At 42.7% G+C, this 15,683-nt stretch overlaps 1 protein-coding gene across 1 annotated transcript in view; it reads left to right on the forward strand.

Annotated features, from left to right (window-relative positions):
• Positions 1 to 15,683, forward strand: part of CORIN (corin, serine peptidase) — a gene marked incomplete at both ends in the record, with an annotated part of 277,623 nt that overhangs the window by 31,182 nt on the left and 230,758 nt on the right. Inside the window, one exon of the mRNA XM_080697928.1 lies at positions 11,595 to 11,795. Within this exon, the coding sequence (XP_080554054.1) occupies positions 11,595 to 11,795 (201 nt within the window). The remainder of the gene's footprint in view (positions 1 to 11,594; positions 11,796 to 15,683) is intronic.

Consider the following 15,683-nt stretch of genomic DNA (forward strand, 5'->3'; position numbering starts at 1 on the left):
ATAATGAAGAGAGGACTATTGATTACGAAAAGATAACAAAAGCCTTCTGCTGACAAACACAGATGCACCAGGGCGGCTCTAGTTTGCTTTGGCTTGTCTCTTATGTTCAATCAAGATGGTAAAAGGATTTTTGAAGAAGAGAGTTGTGCATCTTGACTAACGTTTTTGGCAGCAGGCTATGGGAGACAACAGGGGCATATTGTTTCTCACCCCAACCCCTACGCTTTGCAGAAACCAGTGTTGTCCATATGGTTCCGAGAGGGTGGAGGGGCCAACCCCTTCATGTGTTCCAGCGGAAAGGGAGGAAAACTGAAATATCTGAAGAACAAGTCTAGCCATGAGCATACTTCTCACAGACAGGGGTGTCTTTTTTTTCACCCAGTCATTCAAACCAGAAATCCTGAAGGGTCCTTTGGCCTTTCTTCCCTTGTCTTTATGATTTTTGCTTCTGAAAGCGTTTCCCAATGCCCCCTTTATATTCACTGCTTGGAGCACGGCCTTCTCTTTTCTCACCTGCACTATAACAATAGTCTTCTAACTCTTCACTGTGCTTGACCCCTTTCTCGACCTTTAACAGGATGTAGCTTGCACACCTGGCTTCCACTATCTCTCCAGCTGTTTCTCTTACTGGTCGCCTGTGCACTAGTCACATTTAGCTCATAGCTAGGCTTTCTGTTATCTTTTGACTTTTGCTATATCTAGAACATATTTCATTCCCCGTCCCCCACCACAAATACTTTATTCAGACCTAGAAGGTCTATGATCATCTTGTAAGATTCACAGTAAAGAATGCCCTCTCCTAAGAGAGCTTTCCTGACTTTCTCAAGTGGAGCGAAGACCCCTTTTCTACTTTTGCTGCCAAGTTGTCCCATGCACATTATTCTCAAGGCCCTCATAACTTGGTCTGTAATTTTTTGATTACATGCCTGCCTCCCTCAATTAATCTATAAATGTCTCGATGCTAAGAACCTTTTTCTAAATATGTCCTCATCAGAGAGCAAGCATGAAGTTTCTGTCACATAGAAAATGCAAAATAAATGTGTTACATGTGGCTAAAGATATAAAGATGAGTAATTAGTTTTCAGATTGCATCAGAGAATCTAGGTGTGGTGGTGCATGCTTGTCATCCCAGTACTGGGGAGACTGAGACCGGAGGATCACAGGTCCTCCACCAGCTTCAGCTACTTAATGCGGCCCTCCACAACTTAGTGAGACTCTGTTTTAAAATAAGGAATAAAAAAAAAATAGAACTTGTTACAGTTTAAACTGTTATAGTTTGGGGGAACTGTCCCTGGGGACCTCGGTTAAGCTCCCAGAGATTATTCCCATAAAATCATGGGTCCTTATGCAGACTAAGGATAAATGTGCAATAGTCTGGACTCTTGCTGAAGATTTAAATGAGTTTATTAGTACAAATATAGAAATAAAGAACACAGGTACAGCTCTATACTATTATAGAATAATATAGGGAGGTGACATGAAATGAAGTCACGGAAGATTCCTGGACACAGAGTATTTCTATAGCCAGTCTTTTAACCCCAGGGCAGGTTGTTTGATGTGTTGATGACTTGTCCTGTCTCCAGACCAGATCCCCAGGCCTTTTGTTACACTCTAAAAGGTGTTAAGTTGCTTATCTGGAGTCTGTGATTTCCCCACATCCTTGAGGAAGTTTGCTTCTCTTTAGAAATGTAAAAAGGTCCTAGGCTTCTATTCTCTCCCTTATCATCCTTGGCGCCTGCAGATCTGCAGCCTTTTCATTGAAGCTCCTGGTTTCTTTTACTACCAAAGATATATTTTGAAAATTGAAAATCTTTCCCAATACTGGTACATTAATACATTTTGAAGCCTCCCAATACTGGTACAGGACTGAGAGTGTAGCTCGGTGTTAGAAGGCCCCTGAGTTCTACCCCCAGTACCACAAAAATATTGCATCAGAGAAGAATAAATTCTGCAAGTTTACAAGAGTTGGTCTTTAAAAGCTGTATATATTATCCAGAGCATATGGCCCAACTTAATTATTGGGAAATTTAATTAATCCAATCAACTTCAAGTGCCTTTCTTCTAAATCTTTGTGGAGAGGAGTTAACTGTATTACCTGTGTCATAGGACTATTGGAAGATGAACCCATTTGGTGTCTCTAGTGAAGGCACTTGGCAGCTTGTATTAGTTTCCTATTGCTGCTATAACAAATCACCACAAACTTGGTAGTTGCTTCAGTCAGTATCCTCACTGCTGTGATCCAAAATATTGGACAGCCACAACTTAGAGGAAGGAAGTTATATTTGCTCATGGTTTTGGAGGTTTCTGTCCATGTTAGGCAGGGTCATGTCTGTGGAGTTCAGGGCATCGTGTCAGGAAGCAGAGAGAGAGAGAGAGAGCAAGGGGAAGAAAGATGTACCAGTATTGGGAAGAGGTTTCAAAATGTATTAATGTACCAGTAGTGGGAAAGATTTCCAATTTAAAAAATACATCTTTGGTAGTAAAGAAAGCCAGGAGCAGCAGGGAAAAGGGCCTTTTTACATTTCTAAAGAGAAGCAAAGTTTCTCAGGAAAAGGGCCTTTTTACATTTCTAAAGAGAGGCAGGGTTCCTCAAGGATGAGAGGAAATCCCAGACTCCAGAGTGACAGGGGTCCTGCCAGCCTTCAGTTGTGCAGGGCTGAACAGGAAGGTAGAGCGCTGAAGGCTCAAACACACACTCAAGAGCTGGGAGTCAAGTCAAGCAAGATCTCGTTTATTTCTCTCCAAGCAATCATATATATAGCACCAAACCACAAGGGGAATTCCCATGGGAAATAGCCTAGCCTATCAGAATAAAGATCACTAGCACGTAGTTCACAGCCAATCCCAGGCCAGTACATGAGCCATTCATGTGTGCGGAAGCTCCTTTAAAGGTAAAAAGAGAAAAACTGCTCAGTCTCCCCCTTCAGTGTTTTCCCCATAATGAATGGGGAAACCACGCCTTCGTAGCTTCCTCCAGGCGCCATCTTAGCCCCTTTTTTGCTGAATCATTTTACTGTGTAAGTTCTTAAACTTTACTTAAAGTTTTGCCTTAGGCTGCAGGCTGCTCAGGCCTCTTTTACAGATAGGGCTTGAACTTTTGTGCAGGCCATCACCCCTGTCCCTTCTGAACGGCGCTCGCCCATCTCTTTAGGACCTATTGTCCCATGTTTAACTGCTGTTGTTCCAACATGCCAGAGGCTGTTTACCTTGGAAACCTGCTATGGATATGGGTAAGGCCCAGCGCGAGATTTACACCTTCTCCCCCAGATTTTCAAGGGCCAGTGAGAGCTCACCGGACGCTGCTGGAACTGTGAAGCTTTCCAAGGCACAGGCCCCTCTCTTGGGGCGAACCCATTCCAGGGCGCCCTGCCCTTCACAAAGAAAAGAGACCTCTCCCCGGGGCTCCCGCCGGCTTCTCCGGGATGGATGGCATTACCGCACTGGACGCCTCGTGGCGACCATGTCCTCCACTTTGGACTTGGGGATCTGAACCTGACTCCCTTTTGATCGGCTCTAATATCAATTAAACATTTAGAAATTTTATCTTCAATTCTGATGACCATTTTGGATCTTAACCCAGTTATCAGTGGTACTGTCCAATGGATCTCGATGGAACCGTTCACCTTTTTTAATGGGGCTGGGGTAAGCCCCCTTGGGCGGTCAAAGGCTCCCCCTTTTAAGTTAAATTTGGACCGGCAGTCCCGGGCCCAATGAAAGCCCATAAGGCATTTGGGGCAGGGCGTCTGGGGAGTTTCCACTTTCTTTCCCCTACCATAGGAGGCGTGGCCTGGGACGCACATTTTCGGCGGAAATGGCCCTCCTTTCAGCATCTGAAACACATGGGGGGGGCAACCCTTGAATGTTGCATTGCCTGTATCAGAGTCTGCAGGCCCTCCCGTTGCCCTTCCTTTACAGCAGCTGTCATGGTTTGAAGTTGATGGCTCATAGAGCCAGCATCCCGAGAGGCCATGATCCATCTCTCTAAAATATGCCCCTTTAACCCTGCACAGGCCAGCTTATGGTCTGCTGTCATCCCGTCCCACACCAGCATTTTGACAAACTTGTCTCTTAATGGACCAGCTGGAAACTTCCTCTTAAGGCTGTTATATACTCTCTCTATAAATGTAGGTAGATCCTCACTGGGCTTTTGAGTGATTGCCGCAATAGGGGCCTCAGTGGGCCCATCGTCTAATTTTCTCCATGCCGCCAGTGCAGCTGCCCTAACCTGATCCTGGTATGGGGGGGGGGGCAAGGCTGCCTGTTGTAGGCCAGTGGTGTGCGGCTCGGCCATCCCCGTAAGCATGCCATAGATTAAGGGGATGGCGGGATTGACATCTAATTTAATATAAGCATCTATTAAAGTAGGTAACAAATTTACTATATATAAACTATCTGAGAATAAGTTTTATAGACTCAAAAAATCCTTGCAGGGCTAGGGCTATGGCAAAAGGTTCTTTGAATTGGGGGGATCCTTTTACAGGCTGGAAGATGGTTTCTGGGGGCTGAGGATCCATTCCTTTTACAAAAGTGGGATAAATAATCACGGAGGCCCCTTCGCGCCCTCGGAGCAGGGCCAAGCCCAAGAGCAGCAGCCACCAGGTGGAGCCCAGGAGCAGCAGCCACCAAGCGAGGGTGGCGGCAGGGGGCGCAGCCCTGTTCTGAGCTGGGCCTGGGGCTGGCGGGGAGGTGCAGCCATAAGGCAGCCTGGGAGGCGCAACCTGCTGGGCCAGCCCTTCCACTAGGGTTCCTCCGGCTCCTGCTTCGCCCGCATATGGCAGTGGAGGGGAGGGTACGGAGAATGAATTGGCCAGGGAAAGGGGCTGTGGGGAGTCCTTGGTGTCCCCAAAGGGATCGGGAGGTTTTTTAGGGGCTTCAGGACCAGAGGGGGGGGGTGTATGCTCGGCGGCCCCATTTTTCACTGGCTTGGGGATATGGTCAGCAAGTTTATCTGGGGGTCATGGGGGAAAACAACTTTTAAGTGTGGAGATGGTGGGGAGAACCGCAAGGAGGGGGATCTCCCCTTTTTCTGTCTGGGCTTGCCTAACCAGCCCCTCAACTTTATCCCAGGTATTCCAATCATAAAGATTACTTTCAGGGAGCCATGGGGCAGTTTTTAAAAGGTATCCCCAGGCCTGGGTGGCTTGGTTATCAGTGAGATTAAGTCCTCAGCTCTTGAGAACGAGTCGAAGGGATTCTAGGGCAGGGTCAGGTTTAGAACTGGACTTTCCCATAATTTGGGGGGACACTCACCCGCGGACCCTTGGCCTGTCAGCGTTTCTTCAAGAAAGAGTTCCTCACATGGGGCACCAGAGTGACGGGGGTCCTGCCCGGTGTCAGTTGTGCGGGGCTGAACAGGAAGGTAGAGCGCCGAAGGCTCGAACACACACCCAAGAGCCGGGAGTCAAGTCAAGCAAGATCTCGTTTATTTCTCTCCAAGCAATCATATATATCGCACCAAACCACAAGGGGAATTCCCATGGGAAATAGCCTAGCCTATCAGAATAAAGATCACTAGCACGTAGTTCACAGCCAATCCCAGGCCAGTACATGAGCCAAAGGTGCAGAAGCTCCTTTATAGGTAAAAAGGGAAAAACTGCTCAGTCTCTCCACCCATAATCAATGGGGAAACCACGCCTTTGTAGCTTCCTCCAGGCGCCATCTTAGCCCCTTTTTTGCTGAATCATTTTACTGTGTAAGTTCTTAAACTTTACTTAAAGTTTTGCCTTAGGCTGCAGGCCGCTCAGGCCGAGGGAGGCTGCATCTCGTTAGGCGCTGTATGGACACACCCCATCACCGGAGAAGAAACTTAACACATCTTGGGAGTATAACAAAAGGTGTGGGGGTTTATGCCTGAGTCAGGGCTGCCCCCCTCTGCCTCAGAGGGGGCAGATCCGGCTGGGATGAAGACAGAGCAGATACCTGGGCTAGAGATAGGGCAGCATATCTACATATCAAAGGACCTGCCACAGACTTGGTCGGGTAAGAACACTCAGCATATAGGGATTGTTGGTGAATTCGCTCGAATAGCTCCCCCTCCCCCATGTCATTTCTGAATGGCATGGGGCTTTAACTATTTTCTGTATTTGTATCTTTTTAATAAACTTTAAATTTTCAGCAAGAGTCCGGGCTAATGTGTATTGATCCTTAGTTCAGATCAAGAACCCACGGTTTTTCTGTTTTTTGAGTTTTGTTGTGGTTTGAAGGGAATTGCATCCGGGACCCTAACAGGGGTCCCCGGGGACAGTTTCCCCAAAACAATAACATTCCCACGCCGTAACAAAAGACATATTATATCGTCCCAAAGATCACATCCCCAGTCACCCACCTCCTCCAAGCCACACCCTACCTTTCTACCTCGCTATAATAAATCCATTAGTCCGTCAATGGATTTGTCCACTGATGAGATTAGAACACTCATGATGCAGTTATTTCACTTCAGAATATTTTTGCATTGCCGATACATGAGGTTTTATAGGGGACAATCTATATCCAAACCAAAACAGTAGCTTAAAACAGGACCTTTTTATCTTAGAGTTACGAAGGTCACAAGTCCAAAATACATCTCACTGGGCAAAAATTTAGGCATTCCTTTTGGAGGCTCTAGGGGACAGTCCATTTCCTTGCCTTTTTCCACTTCCAGGAGGTTCCTCTATTCCTTGCCTTGTGGTCTCCTTCCATCTTCAAAACATGCAATGTCCCAATAAGTCAGTCTTTCTTACACTTCATAAGTCTGACACATATTCTCTGATCTCACTCTTCTGCTTATGAAGACCCTGTGATAACATTGGGCTTACTTGAAAAATTCAGGATAATCTTCCCATCTTGAGACTCCTGATTTTTTTATTTTTATTTAAATTTTTTTTTTTTCATGGTACTGGGGTTCCTGGAAGCCCTTCTACCTCCGGGATATACTCCCACGGTCTACACTCCCAGACCTATTTTTTAACTTTATGTGGAAACAGGGTCTCTTAAGCCAGCGAGGCTGGCTCCGAACCAGCGCGATCCTCCTGTCTCTGCCTCCCAAGCGCGGGGATTACAAGTGTGTGCCACCATGCCTGGCTAAAATTTTTTTTATTGGTGCATTTTAGTCATACATTTTAATGGGGTACAAGATGTACACATCACTCAATTTGCCCGTACCCAATTCCAGCCCCATTCTCTGCCCCTCCCTTCTTCTCCTGTTGGCTTAGTGATTGACATTGATATGTTTGTTAAAGTACATCATGTGCATTAGGGAATTTCCCTCTTCCCCTATCTCATCCTCTGAATTAGGTCGCCTTATTTGGTCATCTACAGTATCTCCTTCATCTAGAGCTCTTGAGGCTCTTAATTTAATTGAATTTATAACTTTCCTTTGGCCATGCAAGGTATGTAAAATAACCTATTTAAAGGTTCTGTTACTTAGGACACAGAAAATTTTGGGAACACATATTTATGCCTATTGTAGTGACCAATATGCATTGTAGTGACCAATATGCATTTAAAATATTTAAAATATTTTAGCTATTATCACTGGAATTATAGACTATTTCTTAAACATCATTATGTTGTTTTTGTTAGAGAGCTGAAACACTTTTAGGCTGTGCAACTTGGATGCGATTGGCCTTTTACTAATAACAGCACGAAAGAGCCACGGTTCTCTTATTCCAAAGTTAGGTTAAGTGAATCACTTTTGGAAATTAGCTATTTTGTGGTGCTGGGATAAAGTAAAAGGAAATTAGCATTTATCCAAAAGTACCTTAGTAGCCCTAAGGAAGACAATCTTATCACTATCATTGTATGGTAATGACTAACAGGAGAAATTACGGTGTGCCAAAGTGCTGTCCCCACTGTCTGTATATGTATGGGTTGATTTGATCCCTCAGCTAGTCCCATGAGGGACATACTTTCACTTTCCCTATTTCATGGCAGTTGAGAGTTTCCGTTAGTTGAGGGCTGGTTAGTAGAGGGTTGGTTAGTAGAGATGGCATTTAAACCCTGCTGGTCAGACAAGAGAAACGATACTTTTAACCATAAAAATGAGACTGTAGAGCCAGGCGTGGTGACGCACACTTGTAATCCCCACGCTTGGGAGGCGGAGACAGGAGGATCCCGCAGGTTCGAAGCCAGCCTCACTGGCTTAAGAGACCCTGTTTCCAAAATAAAAATACAAAATAGGTCTGGGAGTGTAGCCTGGAGAAGGGTTTCCAGGAACCTCAGTACCACCAAAAAAAAGAGACTGTAGAAAGGATGAGAGTAGAAGAATGAGCACTCTACCCTGGCCTAGCAGCAGCCAGCACTTCTTCTTTTTTCGATTTGACACTGGGGCATTCTACATCCGAGCCATACCCTCAACCATATTTTACTTTTAGTATTTATTTATTTATTTATTTATTTATTTATTTAGTGGTATTGGGGATGGAACTCAGGGGTATTCTACCTTCAAGAGACACCCCAGTCCTATTTTTTATTTTGAAATAGAGTCTCACTGAGTTGCAAAGGACCTCACTAAGTAGCTGAGGCTGTCTGTGAACCATGATCCTCCAGTCTCCTCTCCCAAATGCTTGGATTATAAGAGTGCGCCACCACTTCTGGCTTACACTTTTATTTATTTATTTATTTATTTATTTATTTATTTATTTATTTATTTATTTATTTTTGCAAGTCTGGGGATGGAACCCAGGGGCATTTGACCTCTGAGCCACACCCCCTGCCCTGTTTTTTATTCTTTATTTTGAAACAGGGTCTCATTATGTTGCAGAGGGCCTCACTAAGTAGCTAAAGCTGTCAGAGAACTGCGATCCTCCGGTCTCAGCCGCCCAAATGCTGGGATTACAAGTGTGCACCACCACGCCTGGCATTTATTTATTTATTTATTTATTTATTTATTTATTTATTTATGTTTAGTGGTATTGGGGTTCCTGGAAACCCTTCTACTTCCGGGCTACACTCCCAGACACCTATTTTTTATATTTTTATTTGGAAACAGGGTCTCTTAAGCCAGCCAGCGCACATGGCTGGCTTCGAACCTGCGCAATCCTCCTGTCTCTGCCTCCCAAGCGCGGGGATTACAAGCGTGCGCCACCACGCCCGGCTACATTTGGGATTTTAAAAACATGTTTTTAAGGTTCATTCTCTTTCTCTGTTCTTCCCAAATATACTTTAGGAACATCAGCTACAGAAACTATCATATATTCTCATTCTCTCAATTCTGCCAAATTGCTTAATACTTAAGAGTGTAAGAACAAGAAAATTGCCTTACCTTTCTAATAAAGTTGTTATTCAAGCCAGAATGTTCCCAAAAAGTCAGTGTTTCAAAGGACTTTTTAAGGTAATGTTAGTAACACTGTCATCACTGCAGTAAGATTCAGAAGATAAAAGCAAGGCCATTAGTAAGGTTAATTATTACAAACAAAATGTTAAGTGCAAATGTTGGAGTATTTTATATGATAAGGAACTAATTTTAGGACAATGACTCAGGGAAATAAACCTGAGGAATTAACATCCGTTAAGATTATGTTGACATATGCAACATACATTTAGATATGTAACATGCCTTTATGTACATTATAGATGCCCATCTGTAATCCCAGTACGTGAGAAGCTAAGACATGACAACTGTAGTTTTGAGGACATCCTCAGCAACACACTGAGGCCCTCAGTAATGCAGCGAGACCCTGTTGCGAAATAACTCGGAGTATAGCTTGGAGGTGGAATGCCCCTGGGTTCAATCTCCAGTACCACATATAAATGCACACACATGCACACACACACACACACACACACACACACACTACATTGACATAACTGCATGCTGACTCAAGTTTATTTATTGTATGATAAGTACATTGACCTAATGGCCCTTAAGTGTTCACAAGAGCCCCTTTAGCAGAAATATCACATCATGGCAAAAATCTATGTTAAAAAAAAGCCGGGCGTGGTGGCACACGCTTGTAATCCCCGCGCTTGGGAGGCAGAGACAGGAGGATCACACAGGTTCGAAGCCAGCCGCATACGCTGGCTTAGGAGACCCTGTCTCCAAATAAAAATGTAAAAATAGGTCTAGGAGTGTATCCCGGAAGTAAAAGGCCCCTGGGTTCCATCCCCAATACCACACACACACACACACACACACACACACACACACACACACACATAAAATAGGGCTGGGAGTGTATCTTCAGGGTAGAATATCCCTGAGTTCAATTCCTAGTACCACATATACACACAAAAGGTGAAAGTGAAATTCTATGTAATTGATTAGTGGTTTAGCAATCAAGCCTATCATGTAGACTTACTTTAATATTTATTCCACATCATTTGGAAACCAACCACAATCGAGTAACCGCTTCATTTTACACACCAGTCTTGATGATCACACAGTCTGATGAGCGTCAACCTGCGTCGTGTGGCCGTGGTTTAGCCTTTATGCACCAGTGTTTTATTTAGCATCCATATGCAGATGAGACTGTTGACCTCAGTTAGCTAGAAAACAGCTGCTTTTCTATTTTGACTTGGAGTTAATGTTTTCCAAGTGTCAAGCACATGTGGAGAAATTTTTTCCATAGACCAATATTAAACTTTTTATTTATATTTCTTTCGTTTTTAATGGTCCATGGGACTATTTAGAAATGAGAGAGCCAATTAAAGCATCCACTGTGAATGTTTTCAGGAAAAAAAATTTCCCTTGGGTATTTGTGAATGGATCAATATCACATTCATTTATTTTCGTTGACATGCTTAGCTACAGTGCTATATTCTGGAAACACAATCTGCTGTCTATTTTGACTGCGTTAAAAATACATGATCTCCTTCAAAGTTTTGAAACATTTCTGCCTGGAGAGAAAGCGAGGTGATTCTCAGTGATCTTGGGTTTGGCTCTCTGTTTTGTCAATGCACAGATGGCGCCCTTGAGAAAGTGATGGGTTGGTCATTGTAGGTTAATGACCATTTTTTTATTTAAATAATTATATTCTGTAGCTGCAGGTTAAAGATGAAAATAAGTTACTTTTTCTTTTTATTTTATGTCATAACTAAAGTTTTGCTTTTTTTGTTTTCTATAAGTCTTGGTAAATATATGATCCCTATTTTGTCCATTTATATTTTATGGATAGTTTCCTGAGATTTAGTGCAAACTATGGGGAGATAGAAGACTGATGCTCAGCAGGTATCATTGCGTCCTCTGAAGGCAGATACAGTATAGAAAGAGCCAGAGCATGCATCCTAGGTCCCAGGAGCTTACAGTGATGGGGGGAATCAAGATACTGAGACATAGGGAAGAAAACACTGTGAGATGAACCACATATTATTGTGGGAAGTCCCAGATGAGGTGGGATTACTCTTAATTCTTTGGGCTTCAGGAAACCTAGATACTTGTTCCCTAAAACTGAAATTCTCAGGAAAGCAACGGTTTGCTCACAGTGGTGTGATTCAGTGGAAGATGAGCTCTCCGGCTGTGCTCATGGGGGACATTGTAGTGGCTGGCCACCATTTTGTTTTTTTGTGTTGGCCTGGGTAGAATAACCAGGGGAAGTAGCTTGAGCTTTTTCTTAACATGCATTTTTTAGGACATATACTTGTAATTGAGCTTTAATATATATCTCCCTGTCCCCCAGGAACATTAAAAAAGACCTATTTAAAATCAAATGGAAATGAACCTTTGGTCACTGATGGTGAAGTCCAAGTGCCTGACATTATTCCTCTGAATACAAGTTATAATGGGAGCACAAAGGCACCCACTGCACATCCTGACCAGCGCACTCCAGCCTGGACCACAGATGCTTCTCCCCCCGAGGAACAGAGTCACAGGAACGAAAGTAAGTCTGAAGGGGCTTTGTGTGAGGCCTTTGATGTCAGTGAAGCCCTCTGGTAGGCTTTTAATTGTGGCAACTGATGCTCTGAGTTCACAATTGCTTACTGGTCTCACAGGCAGAGCCCCGCTCATCTGGTACACTTACCGAGTTCCCTCTTCTTATATAAAGGTATACTTTTATTGGTGCACAGAAATTATACATCATAGTGAGGTTCAAAGGCATACAAACATACATGTGCACAGCGCTGGGTGCGTTCCCTCTCCACCCCACTTGAGCTCCGTATTCTTAAGTATAAAATGCCAGTAGCTCAGCTGTCTAGAGACTGAGTCAGACATGAAGATGTATCAATGCTTTTCAATATCTCTCACATGGAAAAATTTATGCATCTTGTCTTAGTATAAAAGTCTGGGCCAACTGTGGTGGTATACACCTGTAATTTCAGTACCTGAGAGGCTAAGACAGGAGGACCACAGGTTCAAGGCCAGCCTCAGTAACTACGTAAGACTCACAGCAACCGAGTGAGACCCTTTTTCAAAACAAAAAGTAAAAACAGGACTGGGAATGTGGCTCAGAGGTAGAATGCCTCTGGGTTTAATTCCCAATACCACAAATAAAATAAAATATATAAAATAAAAATTGGGGCTTCTGTAAGTTACTTTGAGGGATTAGGGAGTAAGAAAGTTAAATTACTAATGTTGTTGTTGGTTCCTTGCTGGAGAGATCCCATGCCCTGACAGGATGGCAAGTGATTCGATCAGAGCTATGTCCCCATTTTCTTTTGAGGTCCTCATATGTTCTTTGTCTCTTGCTTACCTTTTCTCTTCCTTTTATTGGCTGTGAAGTCTATTTTACATTTTGGTGACAGTCACACCTTGAGAACAATAACGTGCAAAATTCTTCTGTGTAAGGACAAAGGGAGGAATTTGTTATTCCAGAGGAAGGGATGAAGAAAGAGAAGAGAGGGTGTAGACATGCAGCCAGAGCCATGGTAGCAGACATTGGACTCTGGAGTACAACCGCCCCTAGACAGACCTCCAACCTTCAGGAGTCACCAACTTGCAGAATGCTCCGTGGGGGTAGATTTGCTTGGAAAGTGCCAAGGACCTCTGGCTTTGATTCAGTTAGAGCTGATAAAGAACAATGAGCTCCTTTTGCTGTAGAGTTTGCCTCTTATATTTTAATTTTCTAAAACAACACTCGGTAATTTGGAAATTATATATAGCCCACTCATCCCCAAGCATTTTTTTCCTATTTTCTTAAAAAAAAAAAGGGAGATCATATTTTAGGTCTGAGACAGAGTATTTATTTTTATTCTGAGCCAGGAAGGGAAGGATTAGATTGACTTTCCCTATCACAGTGTAAGTTTGCCAGTGTTTGAGGAAAAGCAGGTTATCACTTTTTTTTTCAGTTCAAAAAATACAGACTGTTTGGATTCCATTATTTCACAAAGCACCTCTCGGTATTAACCATTTCTTATGGTTCACCTTCACTAGTGATTCACAAGGTGACATGTTCATTACCTGACAGTAATATTATAAAGCAGAATGATGCCCAGGCAAACTTATTTTCCTCATGAGTTTAATTTGGAGGTTTTATATTTTCGTCATGTCTTAAGCACTTCATTATTCCTAAGGACAGTGTTTTCCATCAGGAGTACAGAAGTGATTTAAGTAAAGACCGTCCAGTTAATATGGTTGCAATAACAGCAATTGCCAGTTTCTCCTACTTAGTGGATTTGTCTGTAGTTGGAGAGTTCAAATAAGGCTGACAAACACATGCCCTGGAGAGGAAAGAAACCATATGGCAGTTGCCACTCTGTTTGGAAGTTTGAAAGAAGTCTGTTTGACTTGTTTTCTTATCCTGTGGCTGGAACACTGTTTAAGAATATGAGCATAATTTGACAGGTAGAGGAAATCCAGGTGAAAATTCAATGATTAAATGGAGAAAGGCCACAACACTTAAATGGGTGTCGTTCTCTGCTGTTGATGCACTTGGCAGTTAGCGTGGCACTGTGCTGTCTGTCCATGAAGGTTCTCAGTATGCTGTAGACTACATGAAACTATTTGTTACAAGGGATTTGGTCATTTTTCTCAGGTTTCAGTATTAGGGCTAGCCTGTGATTATGACTCTTTTGACAGTTTTAAAGGCATATTTGAGCAATTTTTTGTGATCCTTATAATTAACTGATGGGTTCATAAGGCGGGTAATATCAGACACCAGTTTTCAAGGTGTGAATTTGAGCTGACATATCCAACATCACTTGCTTGGTAATTAGTAGACACATAATTGGGCCTCAAACTTCAGGACTCCTAGATCTGCACACGTTCAGGTATTTTATACTTCCTCATTTAATTGTATCAATTTTGTGGCACAAAGTCAGACCATGTCTGAATAAATGGTAAGCTTTAAGAGAGTAGAAAAACTAGTCTTTTTATTTTGTTTTGTTTACTGCTGTCTAAGAAGTATTCAATAAAAAATTAGCTGAGTAAGTACAGTCATTTCATAAATTTAATCTATGATTTATCAGTTTTGATAGTGATGCCTGATCACACTTTTCTCACTTGATATTTTTATTTTTATTTTTTGCAGTACTGGAGATTGAACCCAGGGGCATTCTATCTACAAGCTATACCCTCAGTTAATTTTTTTTATTTTTGTTTTGAAACAGGGTCTTGCAGCCTGGTGTGATGGCCCACGCTTGTAATCCCAGTACCTGGGAGGTTGAGACAGGAGGGTCACAGGTTCATGTCTAGCCTCAGCTACTTAGTGAGGCCCTCTACAACTTAGTAAGACCTTGGTCAAAAAAGAAAGAAATAAAGAAGGAAAAGGAAGAAAGAAAGGAAGGAAAGAAGAAAAAAGAAAGAAAGAATGAATGGTTTTGATAGATTGAGTACTGCTGAGTTACTCAGGCTGGTTCCTAACCTGCAATTCTTCTGTCTCATCCTTTCAAGTACTGGGATTACAGGTGTGCACCGCTACACCTGGCTCACTTGATATTTCCTTAACCAAATATGCTTAACGTATCATTGAATGTCATTTTTATATTAATGCCTATCAGACAATTTGTTTTTATCCCTCTCCCCTTTTATTATTATTCTCCAGTTAAGACACTTTAAATTTCTGGCTTATGTAAAAGCTACGTAAGCCTATGTCAATTAAAAAATACCATGGCCAGACCTTGTGTCCTACCTAGAATTTTTTTTGGTAGGAAACCAAAGAGGGAGCGCTAGGGTACTAGGAAGCGGTCTTGCTCTAAAACATTTCCTCCTGGAGTCCTTAATATCATGCCAAAGCACAGAATACTACTGCATATAAAACTTTAATCAGAATGCTCTGGTATCACATTGTACAGTGGAGCTGAACTTTGTGAATGTGAAATAGGTTTTTTGTGACATCGGCTACCTAGAGTTGAGTTGGTTGCATTTTTAAAAGCAAGAGGAATGTGAAGGAGAAAGTGGCCCGCAGCAAGCTTTCATACTGTGCTTCAGCAAGAGATTTTTCTAGGTTGTATTCTGTATCTGGGTTTTAATTTTTGCCTTTTTCATATTCTACATTTTATACATACTTTAAATATATGTTGAAATTTATGTATTTATTTATTAATTTAGTGGTACTGGGGGTGGAACTCAGAGGCTTTCTACCTCTAGGCTATACTCCCAGACCTATTTTATATTTTTATTTGGAAACAAGTTCTCACTAAGTTGCTGAGAGCCTCACTCAGTAGCTGAGGCTGGCTTCGAACCTGTGCGATCCTCCTGTCTCAGCCTCCCAAGCACGGGGATTACAAGCATGCGCCACCATGCCCGGCTATATATGTTGAAATTTAAAGAGAGGCAATCATTCTTTGGCAAACCTAAAGATTTTTGAGTTACACACTAAAATAACCTACAC

The sequence above is a fragment of the Muscardinus avellanarius genome, assembly GCF_963383645.1.
Source record: "Muscardinus avellanarius genome assembly, chromosome: 6".
Taxonomy (NCBI): domain Eukaryota; kingdom Metazoa; phylum Chordata; class Mammalia; order Rodentia; family Gliridae; genus Muscardinus; species Muscardinus avellanarius.